Source organism: Lycium barbarum, chromosome 1, assembly GCF_019175385.1.
Source record: "Lycium barbarum isolate Lr01 chromosome 1, ASM1917538v2, whole genome shotgun sequence".
NCBI classification, from domain to species: Eukaryota; Viridiplantae; Streptophyta; class Magnoliopsida; order Solanales; family Solanaceae; genus Lycium; species Lycium barbarum.
In genome coordinates, this window is record NC_083337.1 from 3,738,308 (window position 1) to 3,751,629 (window position 13,322).

General features: G+C 33.7%; 2 protein-coding genes across 2 annotated transcripts; one reads left to right on the top strand and one right to left on the bottom strand.

Annotated features, from left to right (window-relative positions):
• The first annotated feature begins 4,822 nt into the window (after positions 1-4,822).
• LOC132629446 (DNA-directed RNA polymerases II, IV and V subunit 12) lies at positions 4,823-9,454 on the top strand. Its single transcript, XM_060345080.1, has 3 exons — positions 4,823-4,981; positions 5,080-5,172; positions 9,083-9,454. The coding sequence occupies exons 1-3, from the start codon at positions 4,939-4,941 to the stop codon at positions 9,103-9,105; spliced, it is 159 nt and encodes a 52-aa protein (XP_060201063.1). The 5' UTR covers positions 4,823-4,938; the 3' UTR covers positions 9,106-9,454.
• Positions 9,455-10,286: 832 nt separating this feature from the next.
• LOC132602256 (CASP-like protein 2A1) lies at positions 10,287-12,592 on the bottom strand. Its single transcript, XM_060315428.1, has 3 exons — positions 12,305-12,592; positions 11,594-11,711; positions 10,287-10,696 (listed from the first exon to the last, which is right to left on the bottom strand). The coding sequence occupies exons 1-3, from the start codon at positions 12,490-12,492 to the stop codon at positions 10,424-10,426; spliced, it is 579 nt and encodes a 192-aa protein (XP_060171411.1). The 5' UTR covers positions 12,493-12,592; the 3' UTR covers positions 10,287-10,423.
• Between the last annotated feature and the right edge of the window lie 730 nt (positions 12,593-13,322).

Consider the following 13,322-nt stretch of genomic DNA (forward strand, 5'->3'; position numbering starts at 1 on the left):
TCATTTTTAATTATTTATAGAATCTATAATATTTACTTTTGGTATAATTGATTTTCAATAGCAAATTCATATTTTGAGTCAAAGGAATCATAATTTATGTTTTACTATTTAGAAGTGTCACAAATCTCACACTACATTAGCGTATTCTAAGAAAAAATAAAAAGCAAACTAACTCAACGAATAATTCTTTCACTTTAGTTTCTTTCCAACACTTAGAAATATGTATTTGTCTAGAACAACCTTCAAAGCTTTTACTAAATAACTCTTTAAATTTTAGTCATTTCTTTCACATATAAACATACATGTCCCGTTTTCTTTTAGTTTATTTTTGACTAAACTCTTTTATGCAATTGCTATTTTCTACAAGTATTATTTTAAACAACGCTATTATACCTTCGTCAAAACAGCATTAAAAATACTCTTTTATACAAATTATTATTATTGTTTTACAAGTTCTATTTTTACATATCTATTTATGGCTTTAGCCACACTTACAAAACTGCTTTCCTTTTTCTATAATACCATATTTACACTTAGCCTAACTAATCATAAGTCCGGTCGGTTAACCATTGTTAATGGGTCTTAAAGGATGCCTAATACCTTCCCTTTAGACTAATTGAACCCTTACCTAGAACCTTAAGTTTCGCAGACCTTAAACAGAGCTAACTTTAAAAAATAACTTTAATAAATTTAGGTGTCCTAATTCACCATAAGTAATTAGGTGGCGACTCCTTAAACAAACAAACAACAAAAAACAGGAATCACCAATATGTCGTACCTCTAAATTTAACTCCGGGGTTAAAAATGGGGTGTGACAATTGTTGTTATAGGTAGAATGTTATTAATTGTTATAGATAAGTAAAATATAATATGAAAAATTGGTGCTGGAGAAATCAGACCGTTATATCGAAATGTTGTTATAACGACTGAAAATTATAGAGATGTTTGATTGTAGGTATAATGTTATAGTGGAAGTTTTGTTTAAATCCATTATAAGTAGTCAATTAAATTTAATTAGATATAATTTAACTGTTTATTTAAATTATATTTGAGACTTACAAGTAAGACCAAGTAAAATTTAATTAAGAAAAACAATCAAAACATATTTAGACTAGATTAATAAAGGTATTGTCCCGATCAAATAAGATCGAGTCAACTAATAATTCTCGAAGCACTTGATTAAGATGAACTTGAGTAAGACTTAGTGAATTTTTGTACTTTAAATTAGATATAATTACCTAATCAAAGGTTATTATTAGATATAATCACTATTTATTCAAATTATATTTGAAACTTACAAGTATGTTTGTAAAATTGAATCGAATCGAACAATGAACCACTGTAATTACACTAAATGCAATGTTTAGATACAATAGGTTCGAATTAATAACAATTCTTGAAGTACTTGATCAGGATGAAGTTTGAGTTAGGAATATTGAGATTAATTTTATTTACATTTGATTTAATTAATAATCAAAGTTAATTAGATATAACCTCCTATTTATTTAAATTTTATTTAAAACTTAAAATTAAGATCTTGTAAAATTGAATTGAATAGAAAGATGAACACCTCTAATTACACTAGCTCGATAAAGGTATTGTTCAATATGTTGTTCGAGTCAAATAACAATTTGCAATGGAAAATGAAGCCCCTTAAGGCTTACGCCTTACCCCGTATTAGAAAAAACGCCTCACCTTGTGCCCGCATCTTTTAAAACACTTATTAGATTCATAATAAATTTTATTCTACCTGTCATTTTTATTTTCTATATTGATATATTATTTAATTAATTGGCAGGAATAGAATTTGAAACAAAGAAAATTACATATATTAGTATGTAACAACATATAAACATATATAACATATTGGGGACCAAAGTGTACGCTGTGCAACTTTGACATATACAGGTGCATTCCTTAGAGCTGGACGTATAACCCCCATAAGTGTTTTTTTTTCCACAAACCCCCATAAGTTCAACTAAACCTCTCTTTGTTTTGATAAAATATCGTATCAAAAAATCCCTTATCCCTTTTTCTCTGAAATTTGGTTTCTCTCTCAAAGCTCGAGGATTACTATTGCTATAACATATTTCAACTAGTGATTTAGAATAATGATCAACTACGAATGTTGTCATAACAATAATTTTGTGGCTATAATCGTCATGATAGATTACTTGTAGCTATTAAGCAAATTATTGCCATAATTTTTTAGTACTCAAAGTAAAAATATTTATTTAGCTACAATATTTTATTTTAAATAATTTTTTATGATTAAAAGGTTACTATTGCTACATTAAGTTAACTCGTGGCAAAAATAAATAATTAGCTATGAAATTTTGTTATAGCAAATAATCTGTGTCTATATCATTTAACTATTGCCATAAATTTTTTTTATAGCTTGAAGCAAACATATTTATATAGCTACAACTTTTGTTTCAAATGATTTATTGTGGCTAAAAGGTTGCTATTGCTACAATAAGTTTTAACTCGTGGCAAAAATTGATAAATAGCTACGAAATTTGTTATAGCAAAAATTTCGTGGCTATATCACTTAACTATTGCCACGAATTTTTATAACTTGAAGCAAAAAATTCTATTTAGCTACAACATTTTGTTTCAAATATTTACTGTGGTTAAAAGGTTACTATTGCTACGATAAGTTTTGTCGCATGGCAAAAACTTGTGATTAGCTACAAAATTTTATTGTAGCAATAGATTTGTAGCTATTTAGGTAATTATTACCACGATTGTTGGCATTTATAGCAAAATTGAAGAATTAGTTATGTCAATTTGATTTTTGTGGCTAAGAAATTTTATGAATTTGTAGATAGCTATGGAATTCAAATTTTTGTGGCTATTACTAGGTAATAGCTACGATTTTTAAATTCGTAGCTTAGATTTCGTAGCTATAGATACAGTGTGTTGTAGTGACTTGAATCTATTAATTTTTTAAGTTTTTAAACCATGTAGATAAGAAAAAATAAGTGTAATTTCAGCCAAGCAGATCCTCAAACTGGATAATCCATGAACTCGGTTTATGTGCTTTCTCAGAAATGAAATACCGTATAGCAGCTAGAAACATCTCAAATGAAACAAATTTCATTTTTCAGTTAAAAGCTTGTCAGTCCTTTGATGGTCAAGGTGACTTATTCGTTTGGTTGAGAAATTTTCTTTTCACTTTCTAGCATCTTTGGTCACTGTATAAGCACAAGTAATTACATAGAGTCACAATATTATTCCACCAACGAGTACATGTTCATCTTCCCTATGTGACATCCAAGAATCATTTTCTCTCTTTCTGTTGAAATGAAATTTTGTTTGCCAAATATCCTTTTGAACTAAACCCATCAAGTACTAAAAGCCCAAAGTCCAGTAGTGGCCAAATTCACTTTTATAATTGAAACATAACTTATAAAATATATTTTATATATTCAATTATTTATAATATATAAAATATATTTCTCAATGTAAGGCTATTCGGTTCGGTTCGGGATTTTTTCGGATTTTTTTATAAATTAAAAATACCACCCTAATTGTTCGGGACGGTTATAAGCTTGAATAAAAATCCGCGGTTTTATTTAAAAAATCCTATAAATCGGTTCGGTATGGTTAGGTTCAGTCTGTTCGGTCGGTTTTTCATATTTTTTTGACACCCCTACAAGTCCCCTGCCGCCCAAGCCTCTAAGTTCCACTTGGAAACCAAAGCACCTAGTTGTGTTATTGGTTTCCAGGGTGTTTTTGTAACGTTTATACCCAAATTTTATATATTTCTTATATAACTATACCTAGTCTACATCGGGCTTAACGCGTGCTGGAGCACCACTAAATTGCACATAGTTCCGCCATGTCTCAGACGTGGCTAAACATTAAAAATTAGATAAAAAAAGTGGCTAGCTAACCGCTCCATTTTTACCAATTGAGTGAAGTGCTTAGGGGTCATGAGCTAGGGCCAGACCCCTAGCTTCTCTTCATGGGAAATTTACACGATTGCCCTTATTTGGGGGTGGTCTTTAATTTCCCCCCTCAAATTTCTGGTCTTTAATTTTTGTCCTTCGCATAAAACTCCTGGGTTCCGGGTTCGAATTCTCGCTCAGTCAAAAATTAGAAAAAAGAATTACAAAGCAGAGTTTGGCTGCAAAGTCTACCTTATCAGGCAGAGTTTGACTGCAAACTCTACTTAAGGCAGAGTTTTGCCTTTAGGCATAAGACAAGCTCTATCTTAAGGCATAGTTTTGCCTTCAGGCATAAGGCAAAACTCTACCTTAAGGTAGAGGTAGAGTTTTGTAAAACTCTGCCTTAAGACCTAACTTTTGCCCGAATGGGCCTAATTTTGCTACGAAACTCTGCCTTGCGATTTTTTTTTTAACTGAACTGAGATTCGAACCCCAAACCTCATGGCATTAGGAGAAGGCCAAAAATTAAAGACCAGTGCCTTTGAAGGACAATCCACACAAAAAAAAATATTATCACGGGAAATTTGCACGACTTCCCTTCATACGAACTGGCCTTTAATTTTTGACCCTGAATTCACTGGTCTTTAATTTTTGTCCTTCCCTTAAAAAAGTGACCGAAAATATTCCGAGGTTCTGGGTTCGAAACCCAACAGAGTCGAAAATAATAATAATTTCGCAAGACATAAGTTTTCTATGAACCTATGCCTATTTGGAAAAAGTTACATAGAACTTATACCGAAGACAACAGACTTTGCCTTGTAAGACAAACTTTTCGCAAAAAAAGAACAATCCGCGCAAAAAAAAAAAAGTATTATCACCTCATGGCCCAACCCCTTCAAGTAAGTGGACTATAGATCATAACTTGGCCCAGCCCAAACAAGTTCTACTAATCCTCTTACAAACACCCTCTATATAATAACCTAAAACCCCACAAAAATTACTCAAATTGTCACCTTCCAAGTCAACACAAAAGGGTTTATTATCAATGGATTCTCAACCTGTTGAACCTGTCAGTTACATCTGTGGAGGTACTACTTACTATTAATTCTTCCCTAATTTCTTCTTTGCACTGTTTCTTTTTCTTTGTTCAATTTTGGTTTAACGATTTTTTTTTTTTTTTTTGCAGATTGTGGACAGGAGAATACGCTAAAACCTGGTGATGTGATACAGTGTCGTGAATGTGGTTATCGTATTCTCTACAAGAAGCGTACTCGCAGAAGTAATTAACTTTCTTTTAATGCTTTGTGTTACCCTTTTAATATTTTGTTTTTGGTAATTTTTTTTATCGGAAACAGCCTCCCTATCTCTACGAGCAGTGGCGGATTCAGGATTTTCATTCAGGGTGTTCGGAAAAAAAAAACTAAATATAAGCTGTAATTTTTTGCTGAGGGTGTTCGAAAAATTAATATATGCACATAAACACAGAAAATTTACCCTATATATACATGTAATTTTTTTTTTTTTGCCGAGGGTGGAACATCCTGCCCCCCAAGTAGATCCGACCCTGTCTACGATGTAAGAGTAAGATTTGCGTATACTCTACCCTTCTCAGATCCCACTTTGTAGGAATACACTGGGTATGTTGTTGTTGTAATATTAGCTTGATTTTTGGTATTCTTGGAAGCTTTGGCTAGACTTTAGGTTATCAAGAAAAACAATTTACTTAAATTAGGAAAATACCCTAAAGTCTGGTGATGTGATACAGTGTAACCGTTTACAAGAAGCGAACTCACAGAAGTAATTACTTTTCTTTCAATGCTTCGTTACCCTTTAAATACCTTTTTTTTTGGATTTATTATGTGTTGGTATTAGCTAGATTTTTTCCTTTAGCATAGGGTCTATTGGAAATAACCTCTCTACCTATTATTGCAAAGTTAAGTAGATGGAACCACAACTAGAACCTAACTATTACAAGTGAAGAACTTAATGATAAGAAATCTTGATAAGGTCGAGTTCTTTGTTGGTGTGTAGTTGGCTCTCCGTATACTCTACCCTTCCCAGACTCCACATGTAGGATTACACTGGGTATGTTGTTGTTGTTGTAATGTTAGCTTGATTTTGGTGTTCTTGGAAGATTTGGCCGGACATTAGGTTATGAAAAAAAAAATGATTTACTTGATTTAGGGATTTGGGTAAGCTTGTTTGACATTAGGTAATAAGAAAATCAGTTGATTCTAGGGTTCGAGCAAGTTGACCTATAGATAGCTATATTTAGATTGTAGGAAACAACCCCTTTTGAGCAGCCAACGTTGAAGTGGGTTGAAAGCCAGAAGTGTTTTTTTTCTCTTACGCTTTGTTACTCTTAAATTTATTTTTCTGATTTTGTGTGTTGGTATTCGCTCGATTTTGGTATTTGTGGGAGCTTTGGTTAGACACTAGGTTATGAATAAACAATTACTTAATTTAGGGATTTTGGTAAGCTTGTTCATTATAAGAAAAATCACTTGACTCAAGAATTTGAGCAAGTTGACCTAGATAGCTATTCGATTGTAGGCAACCCCTTTTGAGCACCCAAGGGTGTGGTTGAGTTGTCAATGATTAGGGTTGTGACCCATGTGGTCTTGGTTCAAATAGCGCAAAAAATAAAAAATAAAAAAAAAACAGGTGATCTCTTTCCATGTCCAAGCCTTGGTGGATAGAGTTAAGCTTGCTCAGACACCATGTTCATAAAGAACCCCTTTTGATATTGTAAAAAATTACCCCTTGTGATATTGCAGTTGTTTAGTTGCAATGGGGATTCTTTTCAAGTATAGATTAGTAGCTTAAGAGCTTGTGGTTCTGTTTGTTTTAACTTGGTTAGGTTATTCAATTGATACTAAAAGGAATGTTGGGATTAAATTGGTTGACTTAGAAAGATGGAATGTTCATAAAGTGCTGTAATTTGGATGATTTGTTTGGACATCACGTTATAAGGAAAATCAGTTGATTCAAGGATTCGAGCAAGTTGACACAGACAGCTAAGTTTCAATTGTAGGAAACGGCCCCTTTTGATGTTGTAGCGATTCTGTTCCAAAGGGAATTTTTCCTTAAGAATAGATTAGTAGCTTAAGGCTTGTGGTTCCGTTTGTTCTAACTCGGTTAAGTTATTCATTTGAGACTAAAAGGATTGTTGGACTAAATTGGTTGATGTTAGAAAGATGGAATGCTCAGGAAGTGCTGTAATTTGGATGATTTGTTTGGGTTCGAGCAAGTTGACACAGACAGCTAAGTTTCAATTGTAGGAAAGAGCCCTTTTTGATATTGTAGGAAACTGCCCCTTTTGATGTTGTAGTGGTTCAGTTCCAAAGGGAATTTGTTCTTAAGAATAGATTAGTAGCTTAAGGCTTGTGGTTCTGTTTGTGCTAACTCGGTTAAGTTATTCATTTGAGACTAAAAGGATTGTTTGACTAAATTGGTTGATGTTAGAAAGATGGAATGTTCAGGAAGTGCTGTAAATTGGATGATTTGTTTGGACATCACATCATTAGAAAAATCAGTCGATTCAAGGACTCGAGCAAGTTGACTCAGACAACTATATTTCAATTGTAGGAATTAAAAAAAAAAACTTTTGAATACCTTGTATTGGTTCAATTCCATTAGGGAATTTTTCTTAAGAATGGATTAGTAACTTAAGGCTTGTGTTTCTGTTTGTTCTAATCTAACTTTGTTCTAACTCAGTTAGGTTATTCAAGTGAGATCTAAAAGGAGTGTTGGACTGGATTGGTTGTTCTTAGGAAGATGGAATGTTCAGAAAGTCCTATAATTTGGATGAGTGAAATTGAGTAGGTGTGGTAATATTGTTACTTGAAATTTCAAGCGTTACTCTCTTTCCGATTAGCCTACTGGGGCTGGCACAGGAGGGAATTGATTTGCTTCTAGTGAGTTATCGAAGTCATTTAATGTGGTATCTCTTGTTAAAGAGAACTCTCAGAAAAGGTTTAAATACAACAATCTTAGAATTGTAGTTTTTTCTTTCTGTGTGTTTATTATGTAAATGCTTGCTAAATGCTGAAGGACAAAATGGAACTTGTCAACAATTAAATAGTATATTAAGTTCTTGCCTCATATGTGTCCCTAATATGTTAGTGTATTATAGTGTTGTAGTTGTCCTGATTCACTGATTGACTATATGTGGTTGAAATTAGACAGAAAGGACAAATTTAAGCAGCAAAAGAATATTTTTGGATAAAATTGTATCTACGTTTATTGCAAACTGTGCACGAATCGTGTTATTGGTGATTTAGCTTTTTCTTTTTGGGCATTTTAGGTGAATTTCCAGCTGAATCTGGTGGAAGATATGATTTGTTTGTTTAATCTGCTGTCAACATCAGAGTCTCATTAATTATTATTTTTTCAATGTTAAACTGATAAAGGTTGTTCACAGGCGAATATGTTATTAGAGGAAGTTGAATATTATTGCACCTACTACTCTTTTGTGGCAATAGATTTGAATTTAGTATAAACCCTCAGGGGTTGGCCTGGTGGTAATTGGCTTGAGCTTTGGGGTTTGCTCCCTTTCAAGGTCTCAAGTTCGAAACCCACTGAGTGCAAACAATTTCTGAGGGCCATCGGACTGGGGTAAAACCCTGAATTACCCGTGGTGCACTTGCGGGAAACTCCTTGCCGAGGGCCTGTGCACCCCCGGGATTAGTCGGGGCTCAAAGAGACCCGGACACCCGGTGCTTAATCAAAAAAAAAAGATTTGAATTTAGTATAAACATATACGTACTAGCAGGCGACCCTGGATATGCCGCTTATGCACCAAGTCTGCCACTGGCCTGTTATGTTTGCAAAGTTTTTTGGCTGATAGCAACTGTGATAGGATGGAAGAACAGAAAGATAAATAACGAGTTGCAACCCTAAGATGATTTTATCATTATGCATATAATTGCTTTGCCTGTTACAAGGTTTCAAGGACAAGAATCTTATTAACAGTTCTTGATTTAAAAAAAAAAAAAAAAAAAGGACAAGAATCTTATTAACAGTTTTACAAATCAGGATGTAAACACTACCTTGAAACGTCTCTCCACTTTTTGCCATTAGGACTGAAGCACAACTTACAGTATCTTTTTCTCTGTGCTTTTTCTTCTTGATCCTTGTTCATTTTCACAAGTGCCAGTGTGTACTAATGATACATTGTTTTGGTGCAGTTGTGCAGTATGAAGCTCGCTGATGCGTGAAGCCATCTCTGTGTCAATATGCAATTGATTTTGAAAAGCAGCTATAGTGTGCTGCTCCTGTGGAAGTAGATGTTAAGAACGTAATAGCCACTGTTAAAACTTGTGCTTTTCAGCATGGCCATCGTGTGTTGTTAGTCTATATGGCAAGTTCAACTCAAACTCAGTGTGGTTAGTATTGTAGAAGATTTTAAAAAAACAAGGTCTTGTGGAGAATCTGTTTATGTTAAAATCTTCATGACTCGTGTTGCTTCCTTGATAATGTTATTTTTCATCTCTTGCGAAATTACGCATGGAATTCATATTAGATGCAATTTAATTGCCATCTCAAGTTTGTTGTGTAAATGCTTTAAAAAATCCCTCTTTCTTTGGAGTTTAAGTTTTAACACTAATATCTTGGTCATTCGTGTTGTATTATTGTGATCTGAGTCAGATTGGGAGGTGGAAGTGTTTAGACTTTGAAATTTATTGTCAGTTCTTTATTTAGTTTAGTCCACTAATAGGGTTTTGGATTGCTAATAAGCTAGTTTTTAAAAAATTAGCATAAATCGAGCAAGCTTTATCGGTACTTCCTAAGTTCCTATATGTGTTACTAATAGTTTTTCTTTGGCATAATACTTTTGGGACTTTCCTAAATTTGACACCTTTTGTTCAATTTATATCTAAATTAATTTCAGTTAATTACTCTTTGAGCCTGACTATTGGGTTAGCTTTCATTCCACTGGACGACATGAATTCGAGAGTGATGCACTCACTGTCATGTGCATGTTTTTGTTCATGTGGCATTTTCTAACAATAAAACTTACTGCATTGTTTTACCTTTATAAATTCATTAATTTTTTGTGTCATACTTATAGGCTAGATTTGTAAGAAATATGTTTGTAACTCCATTATTTAGGCTAAATTTTCTTATTTGGCAACACAATAGAATTTCACTCAATTTGTTTTTACATGTTTGGTCCGAAAAAAGAAGCAATACACCGTTGGAACAAATAAACCATTGTATATGACTACGTGGATAGTGGATACTCCACTTGAAAGTTGATTTTGCTGATTTTTTTATCAACCTCACACACCCTAAATAGTTGGCCTTCAGAAGGCATCTAGAGGATAATCAGGACACTATCGTGGGATCTCGAGACATATTGCCGTTTTCTTTTTTTCTTGAACTTTGAGCTAGTCAAATATCTCAATATATAATGAAATAGGGGAAGTAGAATTTATTACATTCTGTAGTGTACATAGGCTAGTGAAACCAAAAAACTAGTAGCCAGACATGGACATCTTGATACAATGACCATTTATTCATTCATTTCAATAGTTAGCTATCTCTATACCTCCCTTGTTATTATAGTGCCCAACTGGTGCATCATATTTGCTGAAAAGCCTGTAAGATGAAAGCAAAGAAATCCCAACATAGCAAAGGCTCACAATGAATGTGATGGCAACAGATGCAGTGGCCTTTTTGCAGAAACCTCCAAATGAACCACATGTTTCACTCCATGTAACAGCAGTATCCCCTTTATATGCCAAATATACCACTTCTGTTGATGCAGCTCCGGCAGCCATTATTATGTATGTCAAGATCTGCAAGTAATTTTAAGTAGTACTTAGAATTTTATTAGTGAGTGTAAAATATCTACTATTCAACATATGTATAATTTAACCTATTTCACTAAGGGGTGTCAAAAATATAAAGAAGTAAATACACAGAAAAGTCAGAGAGATTCAATGTATTAGCAAGGGGTGTCAATTGAGCAAGGTGGCTTAGCCACTCTGGTTGTCTGGATTACTTTTTAAGTTATTAATTCCACTTATTATGGGTACTTAACCAACTTTGAATCTTGTGCTAGAAGATAATCATTTTTATCATGTTATATAAGTCTTTAGTGCTTTACGTTTTAACAGGGCCTTACACATTTCTTCCTTTCTTCATTATATTGGGGGATTATATCTCTTGATCTGCTAACTCCATAAAGGGCCGGTGGGATGGGGTTATGTTGAGACACCGAGGCCAATGTCGATGAATCAAAGGTGTCTGATTATAGTATGAAATACAAAAAGAAGAATGATTTCTTTCATTTATCAATAGTGCCCTAGTCATGGGCGGATCCACAATGTCACTTGTGAGTTCATGTGAACTCAATAACATTTGTCTAAACTATGTATATGTATTAAGAAATTCACCAAAATATCTGTAAGTATTTGATTATGAACTCAGTTACTATGGTATATTAACTTAATGTCGTTGTAGAAAGCCATAAACTTCCAATTATAGATCCGCCTCTAACCACCCCTAGTCGATCACTATCTTTTAAGTTACATGATGGTGTAAAACGGTAAGAGTTCTTACACTTCCCGTGTATTAAAGCTTTTAGTTAAACTCGAAAAGAATATGCTTATTGCAGAACCAGATACAGAACACTTTTTATTATCTTAAACTTGGATTAAGATGGATGCTGTAGAAATAAATGGGAAAATAACCTGATCGAGGAGAAAGAATATCCAGGCTCTAGGCATGGTAGTAGGACGAGGAAGAGCTGCAACTATAGCTGATACAAGGGAATAAGCAGCACAAATTCCATTTGCATGTACTAGGTACCTGCATCAGATCACCAATTATAATAGGTTAGATATAGCGATTTTGAAATTTTTGTTAAGTTTGAAGGCGTTAAAAGTGCGATATTGAATATATATATCATATCGTTTTGCATACCGTATTGTAAGGGGCTAAATACTAGTTCAATATCACTTGAACGTGATAATATGTATACATGATTATTGGAAGTAATAAGTATAAATGAGTCTTGGGAGAGCCTTAGAACCAAACAATGTTGGAATCTGCACGACGGACTAGAGTTCCAAATGAGTGCGTACAAGGCCTAACTTCAAACGATCACTACCCCCAATATATATTGAATTAGGCTGTGGATAAGATATTATATTAAAGATCTTTGAATCTAGTCTCCAACTCTTCAAACCATTAATCATTTAGACAACCCTACAAAAATTATGGCCTTTGTACTGTAAGCTGTCTGGCAGCCAAAAAGGCGCACGCGATTTCTAGCGCCCACCACCCACCATTATCAAAATTTTATCATAGAGATTTATCTGTTTATACTTTACAATGATCTAACTGCGAAAATATCTTATACCATTAGTGCATAAAACTTAAACTGACTGAAAAATAGTTACCTAAAGGTTCCAAGGTCAGAGTAAGAAAGTGAACCGAAGTCATTGGTTTGGGAATCCTTGAGCATGATGACAAGTGCCACTATACATAGAGCCATAGGCAGCAATCTCAGCATTGTCTCAGCCCTGCGATTGCTACTGCTTCCATAATTTTCATCCTCTAAAGCACCTTTTTGTGTCAAATCACCCATAATTGGAACTTCCTTTTTTTTTCTTCTTTTCTTTCACTTTGCCACACACTTGGCCTAAGTTTGTGACAACGGAGAAAAGAAATGAAGTGAGAGGGAGATTGGAGAGATGATCACTACTATTTATTAATGAGCTTAGATGAGAAGTTGGGTGGTTTGGCAATTTAATGCACTTCAAAGCTTGCCACACATTTCTATGCAACAAATTAATTAAGGCACCTTGATAACTATGCATTATGGACAACATATATAGAAAAAGAATTCTTCTTTGCATACTGGCAACATATATGAGCAAGTTTGCCTTTAGATCACCTAATGATATAACTGATACAGTACGGAGAAAACAAAAGGTTTTGTTTTGTTTTTCTAATATTGATGGTGTCTGATCAACTTGCACGCACTTCGATTAGTTTTACGAGTTACCTTCACAGAAGCTTGGACATATGAAAAGAAATCACATGGTTTTTTCACCTCTCCTGGAATTTGATTTTAAATTTTATGATTCTCAACTCGCTTTATCAATTACTAGATCATACTCTCATGTGCGAACATAAAAATCTTTTTTTCTTAAAGGTATTTTCATAGAATCGCTATAATTTCCAATACTTGACTAAATTTTCTCCTTGGATGAAGATAGACGTGATAGAATAGGGAAAGATTGGTAGAAATAAGATATCAAAAGGAGTGATCTTGAATTTTTTGGCTACTTAATAATTCTTATAAAAAATAAAACTTGTTGCCCATAAGGTATAAGTTTTTATGACAAAGTTCCAAGACAGATCCTATGGAAATGCTTGGAGGCTAAAAGTGTACCTGTGGCGTACATTAGGGTG

Bases quoted from the DNA above. Each gene is read 5' to 3' on its own strand.
- LOC132629446 (XM_060345080.1), top strand. From the start codon at position 4,939: ATGGATTCTCAACCTGTTGAACCTGTCAGTTACATCTGTGGAG. The intron at 4,982-5,079 runs GTACTACTTACT...TTTTTTTTGCAG, and splicing joins TGTCAGTTACATCTGTGGAG to ATTGTGGACAGGAGAATACG. The intron at 5,173-9,082 runs GTAATTAACTTT...GTTTTGGTGCAG, and splicing joins CAAGAAGCGTACTCGCAGAA to TTGTGCAGTATGAAGCTCGC.
- LOC132602256 (XM_060315428.1), bottom strand. From the start codon at position 12,492: ATGGGTGATTTGACACAAAAAGGTGCTTTAGAGGATGAAAATTATGGA. The intron at 11,712-12,304 runs GTAACTATTTTT...GATCTGATGCAG, and splicing joins TCTGACCTTGGAACCTTTAG to GTACCTAGTACATGCAAATG. The intron at 10,697-11,593 runs GTTATTTTCCCA...AATTACTTGCAG, and splicing joins TATTCTTTCTCCTCGATCAG to ATCTTGACATACATAATAAT.